The 13,966-nt window shown below is 38.0% G+C and overlaps 1 protein-coding gene across 5 annotated transcripts in view; it reads right to left on the reverse strand.

Annotated features, from left to right (window-relative positions):
• Positions 1 to 12,738: 12,738 nt before the first annotated feature.
• Positions 12,739 to 13,966, reverse strand: part of DEUP1 (deuterosome assembly protein 1) — an 82,486-nt gene continuing 81,258 nt past the window's right edge. For all 5 annotated transcript variants that reach the window (XM_058687496.1, XM_058687497.1, XM_058687495.1 and 2 more), the window contains one exon: positions 12,739 to 13,226. In XM_058687496.1, coding sequence (XP_058543479.1) covers positions 13,050 to 13,226 — 177 coding nt within the window. In that variant the 3' untranslated portion in view covers positions 12,739 to 13,049. The remainder of the gene's footprint in view (positions 13,227 to 13,966) is intronic.

The following is a 13,966-nucleotide window of genomic DNA, read 5'->3' on the forward strand; positions in this document are numbered from 1 at the left end:
CTTTAAGTAAAATATTATCCGTAGGTTTTTTGGTAAGTGTTCTTTATCAAGTTGAGGATGTTTCCTTCTGAGAGTTTTTTAATCATGGCAGGGTGTTTAATTTTCTCAAATTTTTCTTCATTAATTGATGTGAACATGTGACTTTTCTTCTTTTAGTCTTCATCTGTCTTTAGGTAGATTACATTGATTCGTTTTTGAATATTGAAACAGCCTCGAATCCCTGAATAAATCTCACTTAATCATGGTGTATAATTCCTCCTATATATTACTGAATTTTCTTTGCTAATACTTTGTTAAGGATTTTTACATCAATATTCATGAGAGATATTGGTCTGCATTGTTTTTGGTCTTTGTCAAGTTTTGGGATCATGGTAATATTGGCCTATGAAAAAAATTGGGAAGTCTTCTATTTTCTGGTAAAGATCGTGTAGAATTTGTGTTACTTCTTAATCAAACTTTTATTAGAGTTTTCTAGTGAAAACATGTGGGCCTGGTGATTTCTTTTTTGATAGTTTTAAAATTATGAGTTCAAAAAAAAAAGAAAAAAAATAAAATTATGAGTTCAGTTTCCTCAGTAGTTTTAGAATTATTCAAGTGATTAATTTGATAGTGGGTGGGTTGTGGTAATTTATGTTTTTCAAGGACTTGGTCCGTTTCAACTACGTTGTAAAATAAATATTTGTGTTCATAGCATTTATAACAGTGTTGTTCATAGCATTCCCTTATTATCCTTTTTGATTTCTGCAGAGTCTGCAGTAATATCCCCTGTTTCATTCCTGATATTGGTAATTTGTGTCTTCTTACTTTTTTTTCCCTTTGTCAGCCTTGCTAGAGATTTGTGAATTTTATTGATTTTTTTAAAAAAGAATCAGCTCTTTGTTTCACTGATTATTGTTTATTCTGCTTCCAATTTTATTGATTTATGCTGTTACATTTTTACTTCCTTCCTTCTGCCTATTTTGTGTTTATTTTGTTCTTTTAGTTCTAGAGGCTCGAGAGAGGAGCTTAGATGACTGATTTGAGACTTTTTTCTCTTTTTTAATGTGTTCATTTAGTCTATAGTATTCCCTCTTGTCATTGCTTTAGCTGTTACGCACAAATTTTATGTTACACTTTGTTTCTACTCAGTTCAGTATATTTTTAAATTTCCCTGGAGACTTCCCCTTTGACCCACTGATTATTTAGAATGTTGTTTAGTTTTCAACTGTTTGGAAATTTTCCTGTTATTGATTTTTAGTTCTTTCTTTTCCTATTTTTGATTTTCTACTTTCTGTTATTAACATCTAGTTTGGTTCCATTGTGGTGGTAGAATTTACTGTCTATTATTTTGTTTCTTTCAAATATGTTGAAGTTTATTTGATGACTCACAGTGTGGTATATACCTTGGCATATGTTCTGAGGGCAGTTTAAAAGAATGTGTATTCCACTGGTGCTGTGTGGAGAAGTCTATATGTGTTAACTAAATTTTGCTGATTGGTGATATTATTGATTTTTTCTGTATTCCTGTTGATTTTCTGCCTAGTAGTTCAATCAATTGAATTTTCCAACTATAATTGTGGATTTGTTTATTTCAACTTTTGTTCTGTCAATTTTTGCTTTTATGTATTCTGCAGTTCTGTGGTTTGGTACACACACATTTAGGATTGCTTTCTCTTCTTGGTAGATTGATCTTTTAGAATTATATAATGTCCTCCTCTTTTCTGGTAATTTGCTTTGCTCTGAGGTCTATATTATGTGAGACTGATATAGCCACTCCTGCTTTCTTTTCACCAATGTTTGTATGATATATCTTTTCTGTCCTTTTACTTTCAACCTGCCTATGTCATTTATTTGAAATGCGTTTCTTATAAACTGCATGTAGTTGGGTCATGCTTTTAATCTACTCTGCCATTTCCTGTTTTTTAATTGGTGCATTTAGAGCATTTATATTTAATGTAGTTATTGATGTGTCAGGGCCTAAGTCAAATATTTTATTTTTAATTTTGTTCTCTGTTTTTAATTTTTCTGTTTACTTTTTCCTGCCTTCCTCTGGGTTACTTGAAAATTTCTAAGGAATTCTATTTTGATTTATCAAAGTGTTTTTGACTGTATCTTCTTGTATAGCTTTTTTTATTGGTTGTTCTAGGTTATATTATATATAAATAACTTATCACAATCTTCTAGTGTTATCATTTTACCAGTTCCAGTGATATGTAGTAATCTTATCTCCTTTATTTCCCTTTACCCTGCCCTATGTACGGAATAATTATCATAAATATATCTTCTACATACATTTAGAATTACATCATAAAGTGTAATAAATTTTCTTTAACCAGCAAACATAATTTAGAAAACTTAAGAGGAGGACACTCTACTGTATTTAACCATATTTTATTCTCTCTCACATTTTTTTTTCTTTCCTATTATTCCAAGATTCATCCCCCATCCATTCATCTATCCATCCATCCATCCATCCATCCATCCAGTTAGTTGGTTAGTTAGTTAATAGAAATTCCCTAATTCTTCTAGGGTAGATCTAATGGTGACAAATTCTCTTAGTTTTCCTTCATTTGAGAATGTCTTGATTTTCTCTTCATTCCTGAAGGATATTTTCACTGGGTATAATATTCTGGGTTTATGGTTCTTTTGTTTCAGCATTTGAAAATAATATGTCATTTACTTCTGGTCTTCACATTGCTAATTAAATATCTGGTTTAATCAAAATTGTTTTCTCTTTATAGATAAGACGTTGTTTCTTTCTGCTTCCAATTTTCTTTGTTTTTAGTTTTTGGAAATTTCACTATATTGTGTTATAATGTGGCTTCCTTGGGTTTATACTGTTTGGAGTTTGCTCAGCTTTGGAGGGAATTTTGGGGCATTATTTCTAGGACTACTTTTTCAGCCCTGCCCTTTCTTCTCCTTTCGAGACTGCAGTAGTACATCTGGGTGGCCCAGTGGTTTAAGCATCTGACTTTTGATTTTGGCTCAGGATATTATCTCACAGTTGTGAGATTGAGCCTGATGTTAGGTTTTGTGCTGAGCATGGAGCCTGCTTGAGATTCTCCCTCCCTTTCTCTGTGCCCCTCCCCCTGCGTCTCTCTCAAAATAAATAAATACACATTTAAAAAAAAGATCTCAGTGACACAAATGTGAGATCTTTTGTTACAGTTTTACACATTTCTGAGATTTTTTTTCTGGTGATTTTTTTTTTCCATTCTATTTTCTTTCCGTTGTTCAGATTGGCTGATTTCTATTGTTCATTGATTGTTTCCTCTGTCTCTTCCATTCTACTTTAGACCCCATCCACCGAGTTTTTGTGTGATCTTGTATTTTTCAGTTCTAAGATTTCCATTTGGTTTAACTTTAGATCTTCTGTTTCTTTGCTGAGACTTCCTATATTTTTATTTTTCCAAGCATGTTTCTAATTGCTTGCTGAGTCATTTTATGATGGCTACTTTAAATCTTTTCCAGGTAACTCTAACATCTGTGTCATCTTGGTGTCCTCTATTGATTGTCTTTTCTCATTCAGGTTGCGATCTTCCTGCTTCTTGACATGACAAGTGAGTTTTGATTTAAACTTGTATATTGGGGCACTATATTATAAGACTCTGGATTTTATTTAAATTTTGTATCTTGGTAGGCCTGTTCTGATGACTTTTGAGCAGGGAAATGGGGTAAAGTATCATTATTGTCAGATGGTAGTGGAAATCCAGGTGTTGACTCGACCTTTGTTAATAACTGGGGAGAGGGCTTCCTCTTTACTGCTGAGTGGGTGAGGGTTCTGGCTCCCCAGTAGTCTTTTCTCACCCCCAGTAGTCTTTTGCTGATACTACCCTGGCTGGGAGGAGAAAGGGAGCCTCATTACTGCTGTTTACATGGACTCCAGTGACACTGTAGGGGAAGAGTGGCCTCATAACCACTGAGCCACGGTGAGCAAACTGACTCTCCATATTCTTCATTGATATCACTTACCAGAGAGGGGTAGTATGGTTGCCTTGTTACTGCCTCTTGGGGGCTCTCCACATAGTCTCCACCTCCCTACTCAGCCTTCTCGGACACTCTGGAAGGGGGTTTGGGACAAGGCTGGAAATCTAGGCTGTTTACATTTGCTTGTGTGGGTGAGGGTGGGCCACAGTTTTTTCTGGGGTGTTTGGCTAAATGAGAGTTATTATTGTGTAGAAGTTTTCTGCTTTGCTATGTTGCCCCTTTTCTTTTATTTAGAGAGAGCAAGCTTTGCTGGGGTTCTTTTTATCTGCATCCATTGCCATTTCAAGGTTGTCGGCTTTCTCAGCTCCAAGTTTGGGATATATGAGTGTATTAGTTTGCTAGGATATATATAACAACGTACTACAAACTGGGTGGCTTAAACAACATACCCCAAATTTGGGGTGCCTTATCCATCAAGGATAGTATCTTCAATGAAATAAATGCACGTTCTCCAAAATGAAGCAATTGTGTTTGGCCATTAAATCCTATATTTTCTTCAGTACTCATATTTTTCATATTCAAAATAGTGACATAACTATGTGTATGTTTTCCAGGCTCTGAGATATTCTTGATTCATGTTTGTTTTTTTAAACAACTGTGTTAAGATATAGTTGACATACAGAGTGCTGTACATATTTAATGTATATAATTTGACAAATTTGGAGAAAGTATGCATCCAGGAAACCATCACCACAATCTGTCATAAACATATTCTTTGTCTTCAAAGGATTCCTCCCACATTATTTTTGTTGGTGATTATTTTCAGAGCTTCATGTGTATGTATGTGTGTATGCACTATATACATATACATCCACCCACGTACATGTAGATACTCCCAAAATTCTTGGGTTCAACTCTTATTCATATAAAAACCTTTGGTTATAGATTAAACTTTGTATGTGGCAAACTTTGTATTTGAAGCCAAAGAGCTGTTTTCGTTCGGTTACTCATAATTTTATCCATCAAAATCATTTGAGAATGACTCATCAAATAATTGATCTCCGTTAAAAGATATGTCTAGAATTGTAAATAGTTGGAGCTCAACCAGTACTGACTTTTGGAAGATTTTCCTCAAGCTGATGAAAATGAGGAATTTCAAAGCTGTAATGTTCTTATTTTCAGAAATAAACAAACCCAAAACAAATCATACCCAAATGGGGAGAATTAGTTAGTATGGGCTCTTTTGGCTTGATCTTGTAGAATAATCTTTAAGCAGTTCACCATAAAAGACATATTGACAAGATAAATGAAAAGCTTAACTCTTTATTTTGTGTGAAACACATAGAGCCAAATACATTTTGTCTCTGATGGGTTCTTCCGCATCATTTCTGTGTGAGGGACCGGGGTTTAGGAAGTCACACAGAAGTTTCTTGTGACCTTGCAGAGGTCTTGATGATCAGTTGTCAGCTGTCAGTGCCAAAACAAGTGTGGTTTCTCCTAATCACTTAGGCCCTTGGGCATTTTGTTTTTTCCCTCCTTGGCAGGCAAGGGAGGAAAATGTTCTGTTTAGATTGTTCAGTGCTGCTTCATCACTGGGTGCCTTCCCACCGGGAAACCCCTGTGCGCATCATGCTGGGACTCGTAAGGCAGTAATTCTCAGTGGGGCTCTAAAGGGAGGAGAACCATGGTCTGTGGGCAGCATCCATGTTGCCAGCAACTCGGACTCCAGGGAGGCACAGGTTTTTGAGAAAAGAAAGAGAGGGATTAGGGCATTCCCCAAAGAGGGCTGTTTTTAGTGGCATCCGTTGAGGGGGGGCTCACTTTAAGAAGGTCATGTCTGATCAGAGGCAGTGTGGCCTGGCAGATGCAGTGTGGGCTTTGGAACCCCACAGACTGGCCATTTTCCAGATATCCGACCTTGAGATAAATCATTTGATCTTTTAAGTGTCCAAATAAAATGGGCCTGATTCTTACTTTGAGGGGTTCTTATAAGAGTGAAATTGAATTTAAAAGTCACAAATCACCCACACTGACTCAAGAAGAAATAGAAAATCTGAATAGACCTATAGCAGGGAAAGACATTGAATTGATAATTAAAATTTTCCCACAAAGAAAAGCCCAGGTTGGGATAGCTTCACTGCCGAATTCCACCAGACATTTGAAGAAATAATGCTAATCCTTTATGAGCTCTTCCAGAAAACAGAGTAGGGGAAAGTTCCCCGTTCAATCAAGGAGGCAAGAATTTCTGTGATACCAAGGCCAGACAGAGATGTGACAAGAAAACTACAGAGCATTATCCTTCATGCATATAGACACAAAAATCCTCAATAAAATATTAGGGAATTGAATCCAGCAACATATAGAAAGGATTATAATAGGATTTTTCTCAAGAATGCAATATCAGTTTATCCCAGAATATAAATTAATGCAATATACTATAGTAATAAAAGACAAAAACTACATGATCATTTCAATAGGTGCAGAAAAAGCATTTGACAAAATCTAACACCCAGTCATAAAAGCTCTCAACTAACTAGGAATAGGTGGGAACATCCTTAGTCTGATAACAAAGCATCTACAAAAACCCTATAGCTGACATCATACTTAATGGTGAAAGACTGAAAGCTTTCCCTTAAGATCAGGAACAAGGCAAAAATGATTGCTTTCGCTATTTCAATTTAACATTGTATTAGAGTTTCTAGCTAGCTCAATCAGGTAAGAAGAAGAAATAAACTGCACCCAGAGTGGAAAGGAAGAAGTAAAAGCTATCTTTATCTAAAGATAATATGATCTTGTATTTAGACATCTTTAAGAAATTTAAAAAATTCTTATATGGAGAATAAATGAGCTCAGCAAGTTCACAGAATAAAAGTTGATCTTATTTCTGTAATTAGTTATGAATACTATATAGTGAAATTAAGAAAACAACCTCATTCATAATAGTATCAAATAAAATAAAATAGGAATAAATTTAGCAAAAATCTATAAGACTTCTACATTGAAAAATATACCACATTTCTAAGAGAAATTTTAAAATCTCCAAATAAATGGGAAGATAGTTCAATCATACTGATTGACTGGAAGACTCAGTATTACGAAGATGGTAATTCTCACCAAATTGAGATTCAGTATCCATCAGTTTGGAAAGAGTTGCCATCTTAATCCATATCAAAATCCTAGCAGCCCTCTTTTGGCAATTGAGAAGCTGACAAGCTAATCCTTAAACTTACGCGAAAGTACAAAGGGCCCAAAATAGCCAAAGCAATCTTGTAAGTTGGAGGATTTACACTTTTCAATGTCAAAACTTACTACAAAGCCACAATAATTAAGACTATATAGTACTGGCCTAAGGACAGACACACACAGATCAATGGACCAGGATTAAGAGTCCATAAATAAACCTTTCTCTTTATCCATCATCTTTATCGTCAGTTGAGTTTTCAACAAAAGTACCAAGACAACTTGATGGGGGGGGGGAAAGAATAATTTTTTCAACAAATGATGCCGGGACAATGGCATATCCACACGTGAAAAGATGAGTCTAGACCCTTGCATCAGACAAAAACATTAACTCAGGGGTGCCTGTCTGACTCAGTCGGAGGGGTGTGTGAGTCTTGGTCTCGGGGTCGTGGGTTCGAGCCCCATGATGAGGGTAGTGATTAAAACTTAAAAAAAAAAACTAACTCAAAATGGACCATAAACCTGATGTAAAACTTAAAATTAAAAAACTTTCAGAAGAAAATGTAGGAGAAAATATTTGTTATCTTGGGTTGGGCAAATGTTTCTCAGATATGAAGACGAGAACACAATCCATAAAAGAAAAAACCGATGAATTGTACTACCTCAAAATAAAAAACTTACGTGCTTTAAAAGATACCATGAAGAAAATGAAAAGATAAGCCACAGACTGGGGGAAATATATCCAAATCATGTATCTGATAAAGAACTTTTGGCTAAAACATATTATATATATATATATATATATATATATATATATATAAAATTTTATATAATTATAAAATGGACAAAAGGTTTGAATAGACATTTCACCAAAAGATATGGTCAACAAGCACACAAAGAGATGGCTTGACATGATTGTCATTAGGGAAATAAAACTTAAAACTAGCATGAAATAGCACTTCACACACTGGAAGAACTGTAATGAAAGAGATAGATAAGAACATGCATGGGAGGGGATATGGAGAACTAGAATCCTTACACATTGCCAGTGGAAATGGAAAATGGTACAGCTACAGAAGAAAACATTTTCACGGTTTCTTTTGAAAGTTAAAAATGAATATACCATATGACTCAGAAATTCTAGTCCCGGGAATCTACTCAACAGAAATGAAAACATGTCCACACACAGACTTGTATGTGAATGTTCATAACAGCTTTATTTAGAATAGCCCCAAAGTGGAAACAACAAATGTCCATCAACGGGTGAAATGGATAAACAAAATATGGTTTATCCATACAACCAAATACTAGGCAGCAATAAAAAAAGAACAAAATACGGGTGCCTGTTAAAACATGAACCAGAAAAACATACTAACTGAAAGAAGCCAGGTGCAAAAAACCCCACATATTATATGAATCCATTTATATGCAACGTTCAGGTAAATGTCAGAGTGACTGCAAATGGGCATGGGGATCTTTTTGGGGTGATGGAGATTTTCTGAAATTGGGTCGTGGTAGTGATTGCACAACTTTGTAAACCCAGTAAAATATCACTGAATTATACTCTTGGAAATGAATTTTACGGTATGTAAATTATTGCTTAATAAAACTGCGAACGATTAAATAAGTTTAATTTACATTGTAGCGCCCAGCACACGGTCCTGGATAAATGCTCAGATTGTTCTTTTGAAGGATGTATTTTGTCTTCCGAGCTCAGACCTGATGCCTCAGAGGGCGAGGATGGCAACAAGTGCTAACGGCTAGTGTTTCTGGAGTCCTTGCTATGTTCCAGACTCTAACGGTTTCCTATATATGATCTCCTTCAGCTCTCACAACAATCCTTGGACACGGTAGTATTACGACTGTTCACAGTTAAGGAAACGGAAGCTTTGCTGAGGTCACCGGGCCAAGGTGTGAAGAGTCATCTGTCTCCAATAGATCTAAGCTGTCCTAGTGTATTGAGAACCTTTAAGACTTAAGAATTTCTAGTCCGGTTATGGGGCCAGCTTGGTGGCTCTGAGCACCTCCTTTATTCTAAGCCTTCCCTGTTTGAAACCTTGCTATTCTAGATTACCTGGCAGTCTGCGATGTGAGATTGTCGGCCACCATAACACTAATTGCCTGCCTGCCTCTGACTCATGTTTATCTTTGTTATAAGACTGTTGACCCCTACTGGGGTGCATGGGGTGCTCAGTCTGTTAAGCGGCTGACTTCGGCTCAAGTCGTGATCTCACAGTCCGTGAGTTCGAGCCCCACGTGGGGCTCTGTGCTGGCAGCTCAGAGCCTGGAGCCTGCTTCGGATTCTGTGTCTCTTTTCCTCTCTCTCTCTCTCTTTCTCCCCCTTCCCCACTCACGCTCTGTCTCTGTCTCTCAAAAATGAATAAACATTAAACAAATTTTGAGACCGTGACCCCTCCTGACCCACGTTGGAGGATGGTGGCGAAGGGCAGTTTCTGAACACTGCCTGGTTGACTTCTCTGACTCGTGCTGATATTTTGGCTCACCTCTGCCCTCAGAGTTCCCTGGAGGTCATGAAAACGTTTCCCCAGGCTTTTCCCTCAGTAGGCCCATGGCCCATTCATGGTCATCCCTGGGCCACAGTATATAGCCTCACTTTAGGAGGGAAGAACCTCCTATCAGTTTGGAATATTATATCCTTTAGAATTTAGCACCTGGTCATGCTCTAGGCTACAGGGTTGGAAGGGTTGGGCAGAGTTTCAGTTCAGTTGCTAATTGTGCTTTAAATCCTTGGGCCTTCTCGCACTTTCTACCATATTGCTCCTGTCCTAGGATTCTTAGGGTTTTACTGGCTCTGACTATTAAGCACCATGGTTAATGTTCTCTATTGGATTCCTATTAGATATTAGTTGAAACATAAAAGGTGTAGATACTCAGATGGTCCTATACGAGGTCAAGTAGGAGCGAAAATCCCCCTCACATCCACCAGTGTTCAAACTCACAGTCTACGTACTCTTCCGCAGCCGACAATTTGATACCCCTAGTGTTTTGTCATCGTTCCATAAACTGCCTCAAATTTGCTCTGCTCATCGCCTTTGCTACACGTATCCACCATGTCTGGATTCAACCGCCTATCAATCACTGCTTACCCAATCTCTCCCATGATCAGGACCTGTGCTAGGAGCACGAGGGAGGCTAGGAAGCCTAACACTAATCCTCTCTGGGGATCTTTTAGAATCTTCTCGGGCCAATTGGAGACGGGAGGCACGTATACAAAGAGGAAATTGATATGCACTGAGATAATGGGATGGGGAAGAAATAACTGCATATCACTGTTGAAACTACAGTTGCTTCTAGATTGCTTGGGTCAGATTGACCATAGTTGAGGCATAGCAGGGACCTAGCTAGAGAAACTCACCTCCAGGGAAGGCCTCTCTAATTAGGTGGTCTGAGACGCTTGGCTCTGGTTGCTCTCCCAGAGTGGGAGGAGAGAGTCAAGGCCTAGGTGGGGCTGCACCTCAGGATGTTGGTATTGGGGTGACTGCAAGCTCCACTCCAACAGAGGTGCTCCCCTGACAGGTAATCAAGAGTTGTCTATCTTCTTAACTGAAAATTTGGGGTCATCTCCGACTTTCCAGCAGCCCGCCCCTCCCTACCCCAGATTTGCTTCATTCGCAGACCATTTAATATGCTCCTGAATAACAGAAACAGGAGTATATATTTAAGCTGTTATGAAGCAAAAGTTAACTCAAGTCACACTTCCTCTTTGAGCCAGCTTCCTGTGTTGGATGGCACCATCGGTCTTTCACCTGTTTCTGTCCTTCTCCTTCCGTCCTATTTTAGCTGAACCATGGGCCAAAATGGCTCCTGTCGTAGGGAGGAGGCTATAACCGTTATCCATAACACGGTTTCTGTGGGAAAATGTATTGTGTGCTAATACAGAGCATACCTGCCTCTCCTCCAATCCCTCCCATCCTGCCTGGGACAACTGCTCCATGAAATCCCTTTGGTCCCTGGAGGGTGGGAGAGACTGAGGAGGGAGGGTGAGCAGCAGGGAGCCGCACTCCTTCCCTCCTCTCAGCATGCAAACTGAGCGGCTTGCTTGCTTTTTATCTTGATTATATATATGTTGGGCTTTAGTGTTTGATTCCTTTTGAACAATGAATCCTGCTGTTAAGCAAAAAATACTGAAAACTACTGATTTAAGAAAGCTGGTATTAAGTGCAATGCTGAACTAGTGATTTAAAGGAAGTTTGCTTAGGGACTTGAAATAATAATCCAGAAGAACAAATTCACTGTTAGTCCTGGACATACTCCAAGTTCATGCTCTCTTGACTCTGCTAAGTTCTAAGAACACTGTAGCCTAGATCTTTATTTTCAGCCTGCAATTTGTAATCATGTCTCAACCCGGAAGGGAATGAAGTGGCATTCAGATTTGAGGGATTATAAAGATATGTGTGTTTAAGCTTTTGCACTGTTTGCATTTGCATTACAGATACAAAGGTTTTAGAATTGTTTATGGAAGGCCCTTTTCCTGAACATACTTTTTCTTCCCATCTTCTAAAGAGAACACTGAAAAATATTCTATTTTCTTTGTGTCCAGGCTAGAAATTACTAAATAATGTTAAATCATCATAACTTTTATTATTTTCCTCATGTGGGTCTTTTTGGGTACACTAAAAGCTTTGCACCCCTCTGATGGTTTGTCATGAAACATGGCGTCTGTGGATACAGCATTGTTCGCTGTTTGCTTACGAAAGGTGACGCTGGAAAGCAGGAAGAGTTGGAGCCAGTCATTGGAAGCTGGGTACTTCTGATTTTCTTGATTACCCTGATTCTAGTAAGTTTCTTAACAGCTCAAGTCCCAGGAACAAGGATACTAGCTTTGCTGATTTCACAGGCATGTTTTGAGTTGAAATGAACATTGCTACGTGAAGGCTTTTGGCAAATATCAAGAGCTCTCCAAAACTACTCGGTCCCGTCCCCTCAAGTGAATGGGGCTCTGCGTTTTTTCACAGGACACCTGTCATGACACCTGTTATCTAAAGACAACTTGACTTCCTCTTCGGGTACGCTGAGATTCAGTCTCTTAGAAGAGAAAACGAAAACTATAAAAGTTGTAGGACTTACCTTGCGTAACTTTTTTGGGATTTCTCATAATCTTTATGTAAATGTCATTTTTCGAGAAAGAAGAATGGATTATCATGCGTATGTATTTGTAACTTGAATTTTATTGCCCACTACGATGTTACTACTGTTGCATAGAGATTAGGCATTTAAGTTTTCATTCACAGAATTTCATATCGCTTTATTATATGAAAAACAGAGGTATTACAAGGAAGATTGTAACAGCAGCAATGTTTTAGATCTTCTCTGTCTTGTTCATTTCCGTGAAGTAAGTAGTACTAACAGGAAAGCATTAATCTCTGGCTGGTACATACATTTCAAATGTGTAAACAGCACGTTCCATGTCTTAATTGTATTAAAACAGAGAGACATTACAAGGATGATTGTAGAACCGGTAAAGCTATTTCTACAAGAAATTTCGAACAGAAATTTAGGATGTTTACAGAGCTCAAAATAAGGTTTTTTCATTTGGAAAAATTCTTGAGTTTTCAAACCTAGTACAACTGAGCTGCCCTGGATATTTGAAATGCAGCATTTTCCCTTTCCCTCATTTTGTGTTGTTACATGATTCAAGTGGGGGAAAAAACTCCATATTTAATTCCCAAATATTCCTTAGACTGGAAAAAAAAATCTCTTTTGGAGTAGTCATGTTTTTTTTAATAGTAACTCTATAGCCAAAGAATTTATTATGTTAATGCAGAAATACAAACAGCTTTCTCGAACAAAATACCTACTATTTTCTAGCTGCCTAACAGAAATGATTTACTCAAGAAAACAGAACAAAATTTCTCAGTTGCATTATCCAGCTTTGTAAATATTTTGCCAGAGCTTTTTTTTTTTTCTTGGGGTGGGGGAAGCAAATAAAAGAGTTTAAAAGCTCAAATGTGTCTATTTTGTTTTAGCTTGGTGTATTTATTAAGAGTGAATTCTGTATGTTTTTGCAGTTCATCAATATGTGTATTTAGAAGTTTTTCAAATTCTTTTGCTCGCTTCTCTTCCTCCAGAAGGAAATGCTGTGCAGCCAAAGAGGCTGGGAAGACTATATCTGGGGGAGACTAAAGAGAGAAAGACACGTTAGGTGAGGAACACAAAGCCTTTTAAACCTTCCTGTTTCCAGGCATGCCTCATCCCTGGCATGCTGTCAGACGGTACAGCTCTTAATGAAACAATCCAGGCTGAACCGTCCCTACTGGTATAACGCAGTGACTGCTCGTGCAATCCTCCACGAATGACAACATCACAGCACCCTTATATTAAAAAGCTCCAGAAATGAATATTACCGTGTCCAGCTGCAAATGCAGGGCCCACAAAATTCCCATGGAACTTGCCTCAAACACACTCAACTAATTTGTAAAGCCAAGGGTTTTCATCGGAAAACAAGCAACTCCAAAAAGCTCATGTTAAGATTACAGTAGGACGGGGGCAAAGAAAGCTTGTATAGGGGGAAAAATTAAGGACTGGCTGAAAATGGGAGCTAATCGCTGTTTGGAGTTGGCCGGGTGAGGAGGGCTGGCAGCACGATGCATCCTGGATAAGAGTGGCTTCCTCCTGGGGAACGCCGTGACGCGGGAATGTATTTCGTTTGTCCACTGAGAAAGCGTCATGGTAAGCGCCCAGTTCCACACTTCACGGCAGTATGGAAGTGCTCATTTAACTGCCTGTGACCTAAGTTCTTACTAATGCACGCGTGTGCACATGCACACACACACACACGTGTGCGCATGCTTCATTCAAACTACTGTTTTAGGTTAATTTAAAAAATAAGTTAGGACATCTGTACTTTAATTTTCTAGTT

This window comes from Neofelis nebulosa, chromosome 10, assembly GCF_028018385.1.
Source record: "Neofelis nebulosa isolate mNeoNeb1 chromosome 10, mNeoNeb1.pri, whole genome shotgun sequence".
In the NCBI taxonomy this organism is placed as follows: domain Eukaryota; kingdom Metazoa; phylum Chordata; class Mammalia; order Carnivora; family Felidae; genus Neofelis; species Neofelis nebulosa.